This window comes from Gracilinanus agilis, chromosome 4 (assembly GCF_016433145.1).
Source record: "Gracilinanus agilis isolate LMUSP501 chromosome 4, AgileGrace, whole genome shotgun sequence".
In the NCBI taxonomy this organism is placed as follows: Eukaryota; Metazoa; Chordata; class Mammalia; order Didelphimorphia; family Didelphidae; genus Gracilinanus; species Gracilinanus agilis.
Genome location: NC_058133.1, coordinates 377,889,975 through 377,908,632, shown reverse-complemented (window position 1 = coordinate 377,908,632; position 18,658 = coordinate 377,889,975). Strand labels below are relative to the sequence as shown.

The 18,658-nt window shown below is 33.0% G+C and overlaps 1 protein-coding gene across 1 annotated transcript in view; it reads left to right on the top strand.

Annotated features, from left to right (window-relative positions):
* The window catches only part of LOC123247850 (triadin-like), a 366,108-nt gene that overhangs the window by 69,675 nt on the left and 277,775 nt on the right, over positions 1-18,658 (top strand). The window contains exon 2 of the mRNA XM_044676898.1: positions 1,008-1,217. Coding sequence (XP_044532833.1) covers positions 1,008-1,217 — 210 coding nt within the window. The remainder of the gene's footprint in view (positions 1-1,007; positions 1,218-18,658) is intronic.

The following is an 18,658-nucleotide window of genomic DNA, read 5'->3' as shown; positions in this document are numbered from 1 at the left end:
TATTTTAATGTAATCGAATGCTGTTGTGTTTAAGAGATGGCAGAAGAGATAATTACAGGGGAAAACAAACAAGAACAAAAACAAAAACTTTGGGAAGGTTTGAGTAAACAAATGAAGAATAAAGTTAGCAAAAGCAAGAAAATAATTAAGAGTAACATTATAAAAATGAGCAATTTTGGAAGGCCTAAAAATTCTGATCATCTATGACCAGCCATGATTCTGTAGGATTGTTGATGATAAATGCTACTTATTCCCCTCAAATAGTTTGTGAACTTAATATGCCAATGAGACATTCTGAATTGTTTGACTATGAATGTTTGTTACAAGGCTTTTTTTTCTGTTTATTTTATATTATTTTTATTTTTCCTTCTCATGGCATTGGGAGGAGAAAATGGAGAAGGAGATACAGGAGCGAAAATGAGTATTAAAAATACTTACTAATTTAAAAAAGTAAACTAAAAGAAATAAAAGTCATTAAATGCTACTCTGGTTCCAACCACTTCACTACTTTGGCATGCTGCATAGAACACTTGTGATTTGCGACCCCTTTTTTAAGAAGATATGCACATTAATCAAGATATAATTTAAAAAAAATTAGGAAGTACAAAACACTCATAGGAACATGGTCTAATATTATATGTAGACTTGAAGTAGTATAGTAGAATTAGGAATGAAGAGGAGGGATGTAAATGACATTACAAAGGATTAGGCAATTTATAAAGGGATCAAAGATCATACCAAGGTTTATGAACTTTGGTATTTGGGAAAATAATAGCACTATTGACAGAAATCCAAGAACACAAAAAGGGAACCCAATTTGCTAAAGATGATGTGATTTGTAGTTTTCTTTTTGGCCTTGCCATTGATTTCTTAATCTTGAAATTGGACTATCATTTAGCATATTTTAAACAATGAGTGTAACAGATATAATTTGTCTTTAGGATAGATGTTTTATACATTTCTAAATTTTATCTTCTTTTGTTGCTATTATTTAATGTTTATATTAGGTCACACATCTACAACCACCACTGTGATAGATGGCAAAAATGGATCTGTGCCCAAGACATCTGGAAAAGTACTGAAAAGATCAGTGACAGAAGATATTGTCACGACATTCAGCTCTCCAGCTGCATGGCTCCTAGTTATTGCCCTAATCATTACTTGGTCAGCTGTGGCAGTTGTCATGTTTGATCTAGTGGATTACAAAAACTTTTCAGGTAAGACACATGAAATTTGGTTTTAGAAGTTTTCAGTATTATTTACTTTTTATCTGTCATTTATCCATATTTTTTGGATAAAAAATTACTTTTTTATCAGTTACTGTGCATTGGTTAAATGGTATACCCATTATAACCCAAGGCATTGATTGTCATTGACTTTTGTCTTGCTATTGGTCTTAAATGACTCTGAAAGAAAGAGTGAGGCTGATGACTTTGTGCAATTCTGCTATACTAAAACCTAATTTATGTTTAAGTAATTACTTGTCATTGTTCTTTGAAAACAAAGGACGAGCAACAACATATGCCTATACCAGCAATTCTTAACCTGAGTAGATGTGGGTTTACAGACACACAAGAATATGCATAATACTATAATATATAATACAAATCTACTATACATAAATTTCAGGGATCCATGAATTTAAAAGGGAAAAATTACATATTTATTTTCAATATCTAATTGAAATGTACTGTCCTGTTCAGATCTAGACCTCAAATATTTTTATGAGAAAGCATCCATAATCTTTACTGGATTGGACCATCAAAAGTTTCCATGATAGTAATTTCTATCTTACTCATTTATATGTTTTATATATAAATGTGTATGTGTGTACCTACATATATATTACTTATGTATACAATTTATGTATGCATAGTTAGTGTCTGAGGATGAATTTTCATTCAGGTCTTACTAATTCTAGGTTCAGTCCTCTGTATCATTTATCTGTTGTGACACACAGAAGAGGTGAAGAGCCCCTGGAAATCTTTAGCATATCCTTGTAATATTGGCTTTTGAATAGCTTTTAGCATAATTAATTGCAATGAAAGGAAGCTTGATGATTGGAAGGGAGATGGTGCCATTAGTAGAAGCATGAAAGAAAGTCAAATTAGGGGCAGGAGGTGTAGATGATTAGTTTATGATAGGAAATTCACATATTGAATTTGACATATACCTAGGACAGATAGATAAAGGTGGCCAATAGCAATGTGGGACTGGAACTTAGGGAGAAGACTGGGGAGTGAATAAATTATAGCAATGATTTGAGGAGCATGTAAATAACTAAAAGTATTACTGAACTGAATATCAATTGATTGATTGATCCTACTCAAAATTTGAAGCAAATGGAAAAGAAAGCTAAGGTGGATAACACAAGGCTCTCTTTCCCCTCCAAATTCTCAGTTTCCTTGTTCATTCTCTTCCCACCAGTTTTAGCCATTTACATTTCCAGCAAGAGGATGGCAGCTGCAAGTACTGTAGCTTCAGTTCTAGACATTTGGCTCCCTCATGCTCATTGTGACATTTAACAGATGTGCTACTGAAATTATCAAACGAAATAGCATGAACAAACAATTTTAAAATCATGGAGTTTGATGCCTGTGTTGAACTAATAAATCAGATCAAATACTAGGTACATTTCAGAAATGAAGAAATAGCTTATTTTTTAAATGATGACTTGGTAGTGACATGGATGACAACAGTGATTACAAGAAACTTAAACATTTTCTTTTCTAGACCTCTTGATCATAATGATTAGCTGGGTTTATCTAAGGGGAATAAGGATTTCTCTAATGATTATTCTGCTTAATGTAAATAACCCTTAACCTGGAAGCAGAATTCCCTAGATTGCAGTTATAATCATGGGCAAGACCTTTAACCACATAAGCCTCAGTTTTCTCATTTCTAAAATGGAAATAATAGCACTTGAACAATTTCCTTAATTGCTTGTAGAATTTATAAATTCTGCTTGGTACTGTTTAACCAAATTAAAGAATATTTATCAAATGCGTACTGTATATAGAATTCCATTTTAGGAACTTTGAGACATAGAAATATTAGCTAAGATAGGATCTTTGACTTCATGGAACTTAAAGCATACTATTTAAATAAGATACATACGTGAAAGATTATTTAAAAAATTCAGTTAAGTGCTTATTATGTGCAAAGTACCATGCTAAGATATTGGAAGGGAAAAAAATGAAAATCATGGAATAATTCCTCCTCTCAGTGAGTTTAAATTCTAATGGAGATCATAACACACATATAGAAAAGGGGACACGCAATTTCAGATTAAAAGAGAAATTGAACAAGTAGTGATATCATGAAAGGACTTTTTTTTATAAGAGCCATTTAACTACTAAATGTTGCAGGCAGGATAAAACAATGATACTTCCAGGATGCCATCTTTCTTTTTTTTTTCTTATCTAATTATTCATCCCTCATTCTAAGACACAGAGGTGAGGAAGAAAGAGCATTTAGGAAAGGGAAGAAGAAGAGGAGATGGAATGTCATATATAGGAATCAAGTGGGTCAGTTTGTCTAGAAGGTTCAGAATGTATGTGCATGGGAGAGTTGAGAAACGTAGGAGTTTTAGGAGGGGACACAGTAACACAAAATAAGTCTGTAGGTATAGGCTTGTATAAAACTTCAAGTTTTAAAATGCCAGACTAGCTATTTTTTATTTTATCCTAACAGCAACAAAAATCACTGAAACGAATAAGGGAGTATAAAGACCTTATTTCTGCTTTAAGATTATTTTGCTATCTCTCTGGAAAATAGATTGGCAAGAAGAGTGATTAGTTTCAGGCAGACTAATCAGAAGATTATTATGATACTTGAGTCAAGAGGTGATGAAGACCTGAACCAGGAGAATGACTCTGTAAAGGCAGATTGAAGGAATGTTCATATTAGCTGGACAGGATCTCAGATATTATCTAGTCCAATCTCCTTTTCTTACAGATGACAGAAATGGTGCCCAAAAAGGAGAAGTGATTAGTTTGAGGTCACCCAGTTAACAAGTGGCAAAGCTGAAATTTGAACGTAGATTCTTTGATTCCAAACCAAAACTCTTCCTTTTGTGCTACACAAGACTCAATAAGGCTTAGCAATAGATTGGATAGAGGGGATGGAGCCCAGGGAAGAGTCAAAGGGAGTCTGAGGCTGCAAATCTGAGGTCTTGAAGAACCAAGTTAGGAAGCAGGTCTGGCTTTGGTGTGGAATATAATGAATATATTGTGTACATATTGAGTTTGAAATTACAAAGATATATTGATGTACAAATGTTTGTAGGCATCTGGTGATATGGTGCTGGAAGATAGAAATGAGTGCTTTATATGAAGATTTGATAATTATGCATATAGATGATATTTGAACCCACTGGAGTTGAGATCAATGAGAGAATGTAAAGAAAGGAAGAAAGAGGGACCAGTATAGAGCCAATATACCTAGGGACATTAAATATAACAATATATAAATATGTTTATGTATACATATAGAATATAAATAAGAACCATTATTAACAATCATAATCTTTATAATGCCATATATTATGACCATTAGAAATATAATGTCCTAAATATGGATTTATACATATTATTTCTATAAGAATATAATTATGCTAATATTTATAATATCTCTTATTTATATTCTAAATTATATCTACGTACATAGACAGCTAAATATTATTGTATATTTAATGTCACTAAGCATGTTATTTATTTAAAAAAATTTATTTATTTATTACATTAAAATACCCAGTTAACTCCCTCCTTCCTTTCTCACACCCCATAAAAGAAGGGATCATTTGCCATATATATGTATGTACATTTATAAACTATGCCTTCTTTCTAATTATCAGTTATTTCTATAGAGATACCAAGATAATTGTTGAGTTTGTTTTCAGTGTGAAGATTTATTGTTATCATAAATAACTACTGTAAATAGACAGTATTGAAATATTCATAATATATTAACGTGCATAAAACAAGTTTGAGATGCCTACATAGCTTGTTAATTGAAATAATAAATTGAGCTTTTAAGTAGAAAATAGATGTAACATTTTTTTTCTGAGAATTTCAATTCCCTTGAGTGATCCTAAAATTAACTGTATTATTTCCTTCATATAAATATTTGGACAAAATTGCTATCATAAAGTAACTATCCCTCTTTATTCTATTGAAAAATGTGGGATTCAAAAATTTAAAGTAAAGAATACTTTATGTATATGATCGTATTGAAAACTATATTGCTTAAAAGTTAAGTATAAAAACATATTATGTGTCTGTGTGACTATATATGTGCATACATACTTTTACAGGTGCATAAATATGTTTATATATTTATATACATACCCACACATATAAACACTCATGTGTGTGTGCATGATCATGCATGTGCATGTATCCTAGATCCATACTTTATTTCATACCATTTTCAAATTTTCATTTTATTTCATACCATTGGCTAGAATGACTTTTTCCCTCAGCTCCCCACACTGTCTCTTTAGCTCCTCACCCCTTCCTCTCTACCTGCATAAATACAACCCATCAGATGTAACCTTTTCCATGTAGTCTTCTCTAATGGACCTCATATGCCCAACTCAATCCCAGGAGGAACTAATCTCCCCTTTATTCAAACTCTTGAACTGACTTAGCTTCTACTTCTTTTATATCTTTGTTCTATTCCATTTTGAGTTCTAATTAATTGTGCCATTGTTTCTCTCCTCACCCTCTACCCTCCATCTATTATCTTATAAGCACATGGCGTTCAGTATCATCACTCAGTGTTTTTTCACAAAGTAGGTACTGAATGAACATTTGTTGAATTGGAAAAATACTGTGTCTACAACTTCCTCTAATAGGGACAATTTTCACACATTGCATTTGTTCAGTAAAAATCTGAGTAACTTTTAAGCAAGGATTATTCTAAGCACTCTGGGGATGAAAGCCTCCAAGGAGCTAATGATTTAGTAGGATAAATAAAAAAATACATAGAAATAAATGTAATTAAAGGCATAAATTCTGTGAGACAGGTACAAATTGCTACAAGTAGGGATGACAACTAAGAGGGTGAAGTCTCTAGAGATCCTTCCAGATGAAGCTTATTTGAAGGAACTGGGAATTTTTAGGCAGGGGTATAAGAGGTTACAGGAGATAAGATAGCTCCCTTCAGATAATTGAAAAGCTATCATGTGGAAGATGTATTGGATTTTTTTCTCCCACTAGGAGTATTGGGACAAAGGTGCTAAAAAGGAGATATAGACTTGAAGTAAAGATAAACTTCCTAACAAAGAGTTGTACAAAATTAGAATGGGCTGCTTCAGGGAGTAGTGTGCTCTACTCTCCCCTGGAGGACTTTAAATAAATACTGGATAAGCATTTGTAAGGGATGTAAGGAGAGTTTTTATTCAGATATGCTTTGGAATATATGGTAAACATTCTTGGAGGGGGTAACATAAAGTTCAATTTGGCTAGACTGTAGGGTACATACTGGGAATAGATGAGGTATGAGCCTTGGAAGGTATATTTTAGAAGACCTTTCAACATTTTTACTGAAAAAAGGTTATTTTTTTTAAATTAAACCTTAGAATGTCATTATTTACAGTTATTGTAATTTTTCTTATATGACCGTAAGTACAATTTTCATGCGGTCACAAATTACTCAACACCAAAATATCTAAACCTTAAAATTTCTTGAAATATTTGCATGTCTCACCTTTTCAATCACAGTCAATATTTTAATTCATTTATTGAAGCCATTTTAAAAAAACACTTAAAGGTATAAATATCATTTTGAATAATAACAGTGATTTTCCTTTCATGTAATATAAGCAATTTTACTGTTTTAGATAAACTTTCCTTTTAAAAATGAAATATTAAAAAAAAACTTCTTAGCTTTAAATCCTTATTGGCTAAGCATGATTTTATAGAACATTTTATGACGAAGTTTTGAACCCTCAGAAAAGACTTTGGTATCTGTGCCTTGCTATCATATTATAATGCAGAAGGCATTGTCACATTCCTCAAAGGCTTGAAATAGAGGAAGGAAATTATATTTAGATTCTATTCACAAAGTGGTCATGTATAAAAAAAGTAAATTTTGAGAAGTGGAATTGAAAGAGCTGCAAAAAAAATCTAGTGTAAATACAGTATTTGGAAAGGATTTTTAAATGCTTCAAATTAAAAAAATTAAAACATAATTGCTAATTAATTGTCATAAGATGCTTAATTAAAAGGGATAATATAACAATGATTCTGTTAAATTTGATCTAATTAAAAATTAAATTCACTGTTCCTTGGGACAGTAACACCAAATACCATGGGATTAATGTAGTATACTTCCTTTTATGTGTAAAATATGCTATTTCTGTTCATCTTTAGGTGACCTGGACACACTTAATCCCATTCAGTTGCTAATTTTGCATTTCCATTTAGAGAGTTCTCACCCATCTTTTCTAATGTTGATCATAAGAAATAGTTCCTTCATTTTAGTTGCAATGATTTATGGGATTGCAAAAAATGGTCTTCTGTTAACAATATTTATTTTTATTTTCCATTTGGTAACTGGTCACATATTCATATTACAGATGAAAAGCCTTATTTATTATCTAATAAACTTGGAATTCCTTCTAATTTAATTAAATAAACATCTTAATGTCTGCTATGTTGGGTACAGAAACATTTGGCTTGTTAATTTGCTTAACAAATAGTACCAACAAATTTTAAAAATTAACTGAGGAAAGCAAAGAAAACTCTTGAGTTAGCCCAGCTGTCCTGAAGCTTTAAGCATTCCCTAGTGCTTAGAAAACTCCATTCATTCTTTCAAAATACTAAGGAATATGTTAGTGGCCTGATTCAATATTTCTATATAGAACCACTGAATTAGATAGAGGCATGACTAATCCAATCATTCTGGCCACCTTTATGATCAATACCAATCATGAAGGTTGAAGCAATTATTTGGCTTTGTGTACTGATTATTAAGAAGGCCATTGTGATCTGATTGTATAAAGAGGCATCTATTCATTTTGCCCATATATCCCTCCTTTACATGCTTTGGTTACTAGGAGGAAATAGAGAAGAGAATTAAGTCCAAGAGACAGTTACAGCAGAATATAGCACTTTAATATGCAAGTCTTAACAGACAACAAATGATGTGCTTTTAAAAATAGTTTCATAATGAATTGTATCATTTATCTATTGCTCTTGAAAATTAATTCCACTAATTTCGTTTTTTCCCCTTTTTCTTTCTGGCATTTGTCCCAGTTAAGCAGGTGTGCTATTTGTCAGGGTGTCAAGTTGAGAGAAAAGACCTTCAGGGAAACCTTCAAATCACAGATGAACTTTCGCCTCTAATACAAAAATTCAATAAATAGATATAGATCTAAATATATTCAAAACATGAGTATGTATTTTTCTAATGGAAATACAATGAAGTTTTTAAATATCTAATTATGTTGAATGTAATTATATTAATTCAATGAAATCTCCCCAAAGTTTTAGGATTGCTTTGTTTTGGTCTTTATATGCAAAGGCTTCTGCAGTGCCTCTGACATTGGAGATAGGTACTAAAATATTTGCCTAATTGAATAGAAGCTTACTGAAAGAGTATTGGAGACACTGATGGAGTAAAATTTGGAAACACTCTCCTCTAGAAATAATTGCACAGGGCACATCAACCTTCAGTGATCCTCCATCCTTTGATTTCTTGAAAGTGTTAATGTCTATACCATTCACATAACATTTAGTACATGGTATATTATATATTCATGTTCTCTTATCTTTAACTGGATCATGAGCTTCTTCAAGGCATGAATTCTCTTCATACATGTACAGCACAGTACCAGACACCTTGATTATTATTTTATAAAAATATATTCATGATTGGGTTTATGAGAGAGACTTAGGATTCAAGTTATTTGCTAATATTGTGTAGCAGGCAAAAAAACTTGAATCTTGTGATTTTGAGATCAGTACTGAAGCTTTTTCACTAGAGTTCCCTGACAGGTGCTTAATTATAAATGCTAATGTTGACTGTAATTTATAGGTGCTGCATATTTTAAAATTTGATACCTTTTGTTCTAGGTTCTGTAGGATATACTTGCATGTGTTTATAAAAAGAATATAAGAAAATCCAAACTATTTCTTATGCATCTTGTCATTATATAAGAATGTAACCATATCTCATGAGCAAATTAACCCTTATATGAAATAATTATCACTTGTTACACTCTAATTATTATTGTCACCTCATGCAATTACTATATAGAAGCACTTCTAATCCAAAGAAAGGTAAGACTTTCTTTAACAAAACATTTTAAATTAAATCAAAACAAGGTAATTCCATAGCTTGACATGATAAGTAATGTTGATGACTAAATTTCTTTTTTATTTTTTGAACTGTTACATTTCATCTTGGAAACAGTACTGTGTATTGTTTCAAGGCAGAAGAGCAGTAAGGGCTAAGCAATGGGAGTTAAGTGACTTGTCCATGGTAATAAAGCTAGGAAGTGCCTGAGGCCAAATTTGAATGCAGGATCTTCTGTCTTTAGTCCTAGCTCTCAATTGACTGAGTGGTCCTTGACTTAATTTCTTTCTATGACTTCATTTCATAGGATGAGAGATATTCAGTTGGAAGAAGATATTGAGTCCAATTCTCTCCTTTTACAGATGAGAAAACTAAATACTAGAAGTTAAATGATTTCAAACCCAGCCCTCTATCCACAGTATTGTGTATCTGCCCCACCTTCTTTATCCTGAATGGTGTGGTCTATATTTTAATTCAGTTTTCATAACATCAACCATCTTTTAGTACTTCAATAAAATGAATTAATTGTATTGTCACCTGTGATCTGTAAACATCATAGTAAAATGCATACATATTTACCAACTACATGATAAATTTTTTATCAAAAAAACGAAGATAAAGAAAATAATCTAATTATTCTAGAGAACCTTGTTGGATAAAGGAATAAATTAAAGTAAAAATATTTGTTAAGCATTTACTATGTCCTAATAATTCTGCTAAATGTTTGAGATAATAAATAACCGAAAAGTGAATGACTCTATGTCATCGAGTTTATATTCTAAAAGGGCTAAACAACACTTAAGAGGAGTAGTGAGCAGGGAAGAATGGTTTGATATGACAAGCTACATACTCTGCCCTTATATAACACTTTTAAAGCAGTTGGCGAATATGAGTTGGGATGCTGATGATGTGCCAGGCATTACATTTTGCATTTTTATTATACTGTGGTGACCATCACAAAGCTTTGTATACCTAAAAATGCAGAATGGAACTTTCCTGAAAAGATATTCACATATTAGGGAGAATATGTACTGTAAACCTTGTCTTCTATGGGAAGTATACAGTATGGTATTTAAGTATTACAAGGTAGCCAAAACTCTATTTTGAACTTTGCAGATGGTTGAAGTCCATTTTGATGGCAAAGATAAAGTATGAGCCACCTGAATTTGCTGAAAGCTGAATATAATGGTTCCAATGGTACCAAAGATAATCTGTCCCTTTCAATGCTGACCCATTTTGCTATATTTTTGCAGAAGAAATCTTAGACACATAAATAAATTTACATTAATCTCAAATGGATTTCATCCTCATGAAAAACGCATTATTGCAAAATCTGACCATCTTAACTTGTTTTTAAGACAAAAAATAATTCATATTTATAATAGCACTTTACAGTTTACAAAAAACTTTTCTCAAAATTATAGTATAAAATGTGGTTTGCAAACATTATAATTAGCCACATTTTATAGATGAGTAATTTCAGGTTCAGTTAATTTTAGAGGACCTGTCTGGGGTCAAACAATTAGTAAATATTGCAGCCACGACAGTGCTATTTCCAGACTGCCACCTTTCAGTTTTCTCACCTAATTACGTATTTCTTATTTAATTACTCAACCCCGAATATTTTATAAATGTTTATCACAAAAAAAGTGTTAAAAATCACTGCATTTTCTACCACAGATACAATGATTGAATTTAAAAAGCCCTAAGAGTAGTGATTAGGATCAGTTTTGTCAAGTTTTTACTTAGGAATATAAATGCCTTGCATTTGACATGGCTTTGGCTCCAGTTATTTGGAAGTGTTCCAAGCTCAAACATCTGCAAGGCAAGTTTGCAAGGGAAAAATTGGTTGATTAGGGTCAGATTGAGAAAAACAGGTGAAGTATACTGCTATTTGCATTCAGCAAAAATGCTGGTAATGCTTCTCAAAGTATCAAAAAGCAGCCTTTGAACAGGAGTATGGGCAGAACTGGGAAATTCTGGAAGGGGATGACTAAATAGGAAAAAATACCTCAATTAAAATGAATAGGCTTAGTTTTGAATTTCAACATTCTCTTTAAATCTTCTATTTCTAAGCCATTTAAATAAATACAAAGTGATGACTTCAGTAAAATGATGGAGTGGGAGCCTAGGTGAAGGGTCCATGCTACTGAACCAAGTGTATCCATTCACATGCAAACTAGAGAAGTGCCAGCTACTTTTTTCAATAGTAAAGACAATCAGTGCCACAAAATGCTTATAAATTAGGTAGGTAGATTTTAATAAATTAAAAAAGCTTTAAAATACCCAACATCTGTCAGCACTGAATATATTTAAAGGAGTTCAGATCCATTTTATACCTTGATGAATTGCATGAGTTTTCAAATCTACCCCTTGTATTCTGCATTCTTCACACTGAAGAAGAAAGGTAAGTGATTGTATACTTCATGTTCCATCAAAGTATTTTGATGATAATGATGTCATTTGGCGTCTACATATAGTACATGATTCACATGGTGATGGTTAAGAAACTCTAGATCAAATGAAGAAAACATCCATTGATTTTAAAAGTTCTTATAAAATGTAATATATATTGCACACATATGAAAGAGAGAGGAGATGGCATATTTCATGTGTTCAGAGCCTCTTTCATTTCTCCTGGAATTTCTTGAACCTAAATCATTGGATTTATAAAATGAGGACAGAAGTTAAGGAGATGAGGGCATTAGAAAATCCAATTAGTTTTCCTAATATATTCTGATCCATTGTAATGGATTTTGTCATAAAAGTCTATAAAATAATTCCACAATAAATAAATACAATTCCAATGAACCTTTAAGTGCTTATTTCATGTAGGTCACTGAGCTAACCACTAGAATGATTTACAAAATTTTAGTAATATTAGAAAGGAAGGAATTTTAGGAATAGCTTAATTTAACCCCTTTATTTCATTGATAAAGTGAAGAAGGAAAATAACTTACTCAGCCTAAGTCCAATAGTAACAGAAATAGTAGTTGAGTTATGTCTAGAATAAAGTTTTCTGGTTTACCCTTTGGGACTCTAGTATTCTATTGGCTTTTTACTTGGAGAATTCAGATTGAAAACTATGTACAACCATGGACAAGCCCTTTAACATCTAGGCCTCAGTGTCTCATTTTGTAATATGAAACACTTTCTAGCTGACTTAAGCCCACTGCTCTAGGATATTTTGACATAAATATTTGAAATTCTGTGTTATAACTATGTATTATGAAAAGTGATTCCTAATAAAAATTGGGTCTTGTAAGATTAAAATTAATATACAATAATTCCAAGTATTATATTTATAAGATTTATTCATAATGACTTGAAGCAAAGGAATAAAAAAGTAATTATTTAACAATAAAACCATGTGTCCAAGTTTTTCTACCTGCTCAAAAACCCCTTGTCCACAGCTGCCACCACAGGAAGAGAAGAGAGCAAGAGATAGAACTACACAGAATTTATATCCTGCCTATGTCAGCATGTAGGTGGAGAGTGGGGTGCTGGGAAATTGAGTCCTGGGGTGTAAAATTATAATTAAACAGTCTTTATTCCAGTTATTTTATTTATGTAGAGAAAGTCTAGTTAAGTTATATAACAATTTAGGAAACTCCTGAAAATAATAATCCTTCATTAAAATGTGTCATATTGCTGATATCTGTGAAAACTTGCAACTAAAATAAGTTAAAATGAGACTTCATCATTCTTATTTCTTTAAAAGTCTAAGGCTGATAATTTACTTTGTATATAAATTAATTTCTCTAAAATTGATTTATTTAAAATACCTTTACATTAAAAATAGTAGCCATGTAAATACAATGGAAATGGATCACACAAATACACAGGAAAATCTTTTAGACTGTAGATTCAGTTAATAAAATAGATGCCTTATTAGTTTGATCATCCTTAATGTAACACTATTAAAAAAAAGAATCTATTTTTCCAACAAGATGGACTGTAGGAAAATTATGAAGTAAGTGAAGTTTGTCTTCAATATCTCTTGTTTTAAATGAGACTTTAAGGAACAGAATAAAAGGATATCAATTCTGTATATTCTTTCACCTAGGTGGGGAAGATATGTTTGGGTAATTTCCTTACAGAATTTATAGTAATATTGACAAAATTCATCCAACTCAGTATCCTCTCCATTTTGACTTATAGAAATGTTTATGTGTAATCCAAATTGATACATCCCCCATCTGCTGGTTTCTTTTTATTCATTCATCCATTCATTCAAAAATATTGCCTAGATACTCATTTTATTCACTAGGTGATGGGAGTGAGAAAGAGTTTAGCTAATGCATGCTTTCTCCCTTCACCGATTTTACAGCCTCAAAAGAGGTTGGTGAGCCAAACAATCTTTGGTAACTGTTAAACATCTTATTAAATGATAAATGCCTAATAGAGATATACAAGTGAAATGACGAAAATAAAAGCTCTTCCTTTTTTAAACTGTAAAACTTTAATTGAAAGAAAACCAGAGCTCCAGCAGCCTGAAACTGACTACACTCTCTGAGATTTTGAATCTGGTTCCATTCAAAGTTCCCTCCTAGGCACAGGATTGGCCCTTATATAGACCAATCCTGTGCCCAGAAATGGAGGGGGGGAGAAATGACCCCTCCCTAGCACATGATTGGTCCAATTCAAGACCAATCCTATGCTAGGAAGTAGGTGGTATGGTCCCTCCCCCAGCACGGGATTGGTCCATTCAAGACCAATCCCACACCAGGAAGTAGGAAGGAGGGGACCCCTGGGGCACACTGGGGATACCAGTTCTAAAACCCACAAAAGGCAGTACCATAAATAGTCTATCAGGAAAGTCTTAACCATGGCAAGCCAGGGAAAGATTTGTAAAAGATACATTTGAGTCAGCCTTTAAAGGATGAAGAACTCAAGAATCAGAGGATGGGAATTCTAGGAATGTGAGGAAAGGTAGAGATGGGAGCGCTCAGGACATGTTTGGGGCACACCAAGTTGTCTGTGTTGGCTGAAACATTGGGTCCTTGGAAGGAGGTGTCTTGAGAGAATATTGGCTTGTAATATATGGGAGATCTAGGTTAAATTTTACGTGATAGCCTATAGTGAACCACAACTAGCGAACATAAGGAGATAATTTAGATGACTGACTTGGAAACAAGGGGAAAAAATTGTACATAATCCCAATGTTTTAAAAATTGTAGGTGCCACTGACTGAAATAGTAAAGTCAAAAAGAAACTAAGTTTGGAAGGAACAGGGGGCACAAATATTTAGCTCTGCTTTAGAGAGGTTTGGATGACAGCAGACTGCTCAGGTAAGAGTGTCCTATTGATAGTGGGATAGAAGGATCTAGCTCTAAAGACATGTCAAGACGACATCAGGAGATTTGGCAGAGGTGATAGTTAAGCACATGGGAATAAAAGATATTCCCAAGAGAGTAGAGAAAAAATGGTGGATGATAACGGACAGCACTTTAGGGAATACTAACAATAGGCACTTGGAAGAGAATAGAGATCCAGGAAAGGAAACAGATAGGATAGAAAGCTATAACTCAAACAGGACATATACAGCAAATGATTTATGTGATGCCCACAAAATATTTTTAAATAGGTTACACATGGTCTTTTTTTTTATTTGTGTGTGTGTATGTATTAGCATGTGTGAGCAGTGAGTTTGGATGTATGGGTGCTGGCTTTGTTTTTGTTTTGTTTTGCCTTTTTTTGGTAACCTCAGTGCTTAGCAGAGTGACTGGCATATGGCAGTCTCTTAATAAATGCTCATTGACCAATCAACTAGATACTTCTCAACTATATTTTCTGTGGTTTATCTTGTCATTACTGAACATCAAAAATCTTAAAAGATGTGATATTATTAAATTCAAATCAATTGAACAAATATTTATTAAGTGTCTACTATGCGCCAGGCGCTGTGCCAAGTGCTGGAACATTAACACACAACAAATGCATGTGGTTTCAGATCTATCTTGATTAAAAGCAAGTTAAATTAAGTCAGCTTCCCCATTTCTTATACATTCAAGAAATGGTTGACGCATAAATGTGATGCCAAAATGAACTATTTTAGAGATTTAAAAAACTCTTACCTTCTGTCATAGAATTGATACTAAGAATTGATACAAAGAAAAGAGCCATAAGGGCTAGGTAATTGGTGTTAATTGACTTACCCAGCGTCACCCAGCTAGGAAGTGTCTTAGGCCATATTTGAACACAAGACTGCCCTTTTTTAGGCCTGGCATTCTATCTATGGAGCCCTGTAGCTGCCCCAGTATTTCATAGAGATCTGCAATCTGTCAGCTATGTTCCTGAGTCTAAGGAACACATTAACTTCCTGGGAGCAAATGTTTTTTCATATATTTTTACACACACATAATTTTAAGTAAAAAAGGAAAAACTTCCAAGGTTTTTCTTTCCTCCTGCCTAGGAGTGACCCTTCCTCCCATTGTTGAAGAGAATATATCTGAGGCCCAGATTGCCAGTACCAAGGTTTTAGAGAATGCTGTTCGCCCTAAAGGGAGGAACTAAATAATTTCACTACCCTTCAGTGTTGTATAATTGTGACTGAAACTATTCTTCAACTAAAGTAGACAACAAAAAATAAAAAGATATCAAAGCTAATTAAAGGGAATGCAATAATTGTATTAAATCTTTTTAAAAAACTCTTACCTTCTGTCTTAGGACTATTTTAGTTATCGAAAATGTATCAAAGGCAAAAGAGTAAAGGCTATACAATTAGTATTAAGTGACTTGTCCAGGGTCATGCAGCTAGGAAGTTTCTGAAGTCATAATTGAACCCAAGACCTCCCATCTCTGGGACTGGCTTTCAATCCGTGGAGTCACCAACTTGCCCATGTATAATTTCCTAAGGGGGGCGGGGGACATGTTTTTTTTTTTGTTACAAAAGATTTCTTCTCTTAATAAGTCAGACTTCAAATATACTGTTTTAAAATAGGGCAGTAAGATGGCACAGTATCATGCTTGGAATCAGACCCTGAGTTCAAATTTGATCTTAGACACTTACAAACTACATAGCCCAGGGCAAATCATGTAACCCTGTTTGCCTCCTCTATAAAATGAGTTAGAGAAGGAAATAGTAAACCATTTCAATACCTTTGCCAAGAAAACCCTGAATGGGGTCACAAAGAATGGGGCATGGCTAAACAATGATGACAATTTTGAAATAAATGATACTCGTGTTCTTGCCATGCCCTGCACATTCATGACAACAATGAGAATTTCTTTGTTTCATTTAAAATTATTACTGAATTTAAAAGATTCATCGATTTTTTTAAAAGCAAAGTTGTCGGTTTAGATATAAATGTTTTGTGACTCATAAATAGATGATAATTTGACCAGAGGTTCTAAAGGTCTGTGATATGCTCAAAATAGTGTTAGAAGAGAAACTGGTTATGGGGGAACAAGTTGTCATAGAAATTCAAGTTTGAGAGCTCTTGACTTCAAATAGAGCCCATTGTAAAAGAAGAAAAAGGAGAAACTTCTTAGAAAACTCTAAAGACCTATGACTTGGTCACATCTTGTATGTTATAAGATATCAGAAGAGTCAAATATATTTGAGGCTCAAATGGAGATCTGTTATAAACTGCTACGAATGTTAACTTTGTGAAAACTAGTTGGCATAGTTGTTAGAATTTTAGATTTTGGAGTTGAGACCGAAGTTAGAATTCTAACTTAAATACTTATTTATCTGTGTTGCCATTGGCAAGGTAGTTAATGTCTGTCAGCCTCATTTTTTTAATCTGTAAATTGAAGCATTATTAAATCATTCAATATCAGAAACTAATGTGATTTTATCAGTGTAAATGGCATTAAGTGACATTATCATCTTCTTCATGCTGTACCCTAAGGACTGTGGGAATTTGACATCTAACCTGTAACTGAAACCTTCCATTTGTGTTGTTTTCTCCATTAGAATGTGAGTTCCTTGAAAGCAAAAATTGTATTGCTTTTCTATTTGTGTCTCTAGCACTTAATAAATGCTTTATTTATTCATAAATTCATTCAGTCTGAGGTAATAATAGCAGCTCCCTTGCAGGATTGTGGTGAGGATCCAATGAGATGATATATGTAAATCATTTCACAAAATTTTGAACACTACATAACTGGTTGCTATTGTTATTATCACACTTCCCTCCCCGCCCCCCATCATCATCTTGAGGATATGTATTTTAGGCATAAGAAATGACCTTTTCAAAGGCACAGAACCAAGTGATGGATAAAGCTAGAAAAACAGATGGATGAAGCCTTTGAATACCAAACAAATAAATTTATAATTTAAGTGGATGACAACGAGAAACTATGAAAGGTTTTTGTTTTTGTTTTAAGTACAAGAGTGGAAGAATCAGATCTGTTTATAAGGAAGACTACTCCAGCAATCATGTGTAAGATGGATTGGAGTTTATCAGAGAGATTCAAGGTCTATGATGTAGTAAGAGCCTAAATGAGCCAATAATGGGGGAAAGGCAGAAAAGAAAAGAAGAGATACAAGTGGTATTGTAGCAATGTCAACCAAAAGATGGAGTATAATGAAGGAGAAGATTAAGAAAGAGACGAGCTTAATGAAAGAGAAGCAGGAGTCAGAAATCTGGACCTGGTTAAGGAGGATAGGAATGGCATTGATTTGGGAAGTGGGAAGGCAGTGCCATTTAAACAGAGATAATACTTAGTTCAGTTTTCCTGCTACAGCTGAAGTATCCACATGGACAGTTTTCAAAAACGTTAGACCAATACAAATCCTATTTGGCCTAAAAATTTGCATCTGTTCCTCCTACTTATACTTCTGCCAAAGTCCCAATTCCCCACACCTACCTATTGTTTCCCATCTCACTAGGCTAAGAGATGACACACATCTGCCAAAGGCAGATTAATTCAGAGTTCCTCTGCAAACAAATATTCCCATGAAATCCAAAATAAAAGGGAGTAAAATAGAGGCAAGCATAAATCAAGCTTACTGCCTTTAGGTTTCCCTGTTGTTTTCAGTCTCTGGGACTATATTTTCATTTTCATGACTAAGTTTGTGTAATATAAGGTAAAGTACAGTAATTCTTCTTGCTTGTGCTTTGAAAACATTGCCACATTATTTACTTAGCAAATATTTATTTAATATACTCTTTGTTTACAGCCATATGGTAGGTACTATGAGAGATAAAAATATGCATGCCACTCATTTATTTATTCCTTAATTTATATGACAAATGTTTAATGAAAATTTATTCTTTACAAAGCACTGTATTCAACATAATTCAAATCAATACAACAAAAACTAATTGAATACATAGTCTATGTAAAGATCCTGGGTCAGATAAAGAGTAAAAAAAACCTTGTCTACCCTCAGGATTTTAAAATT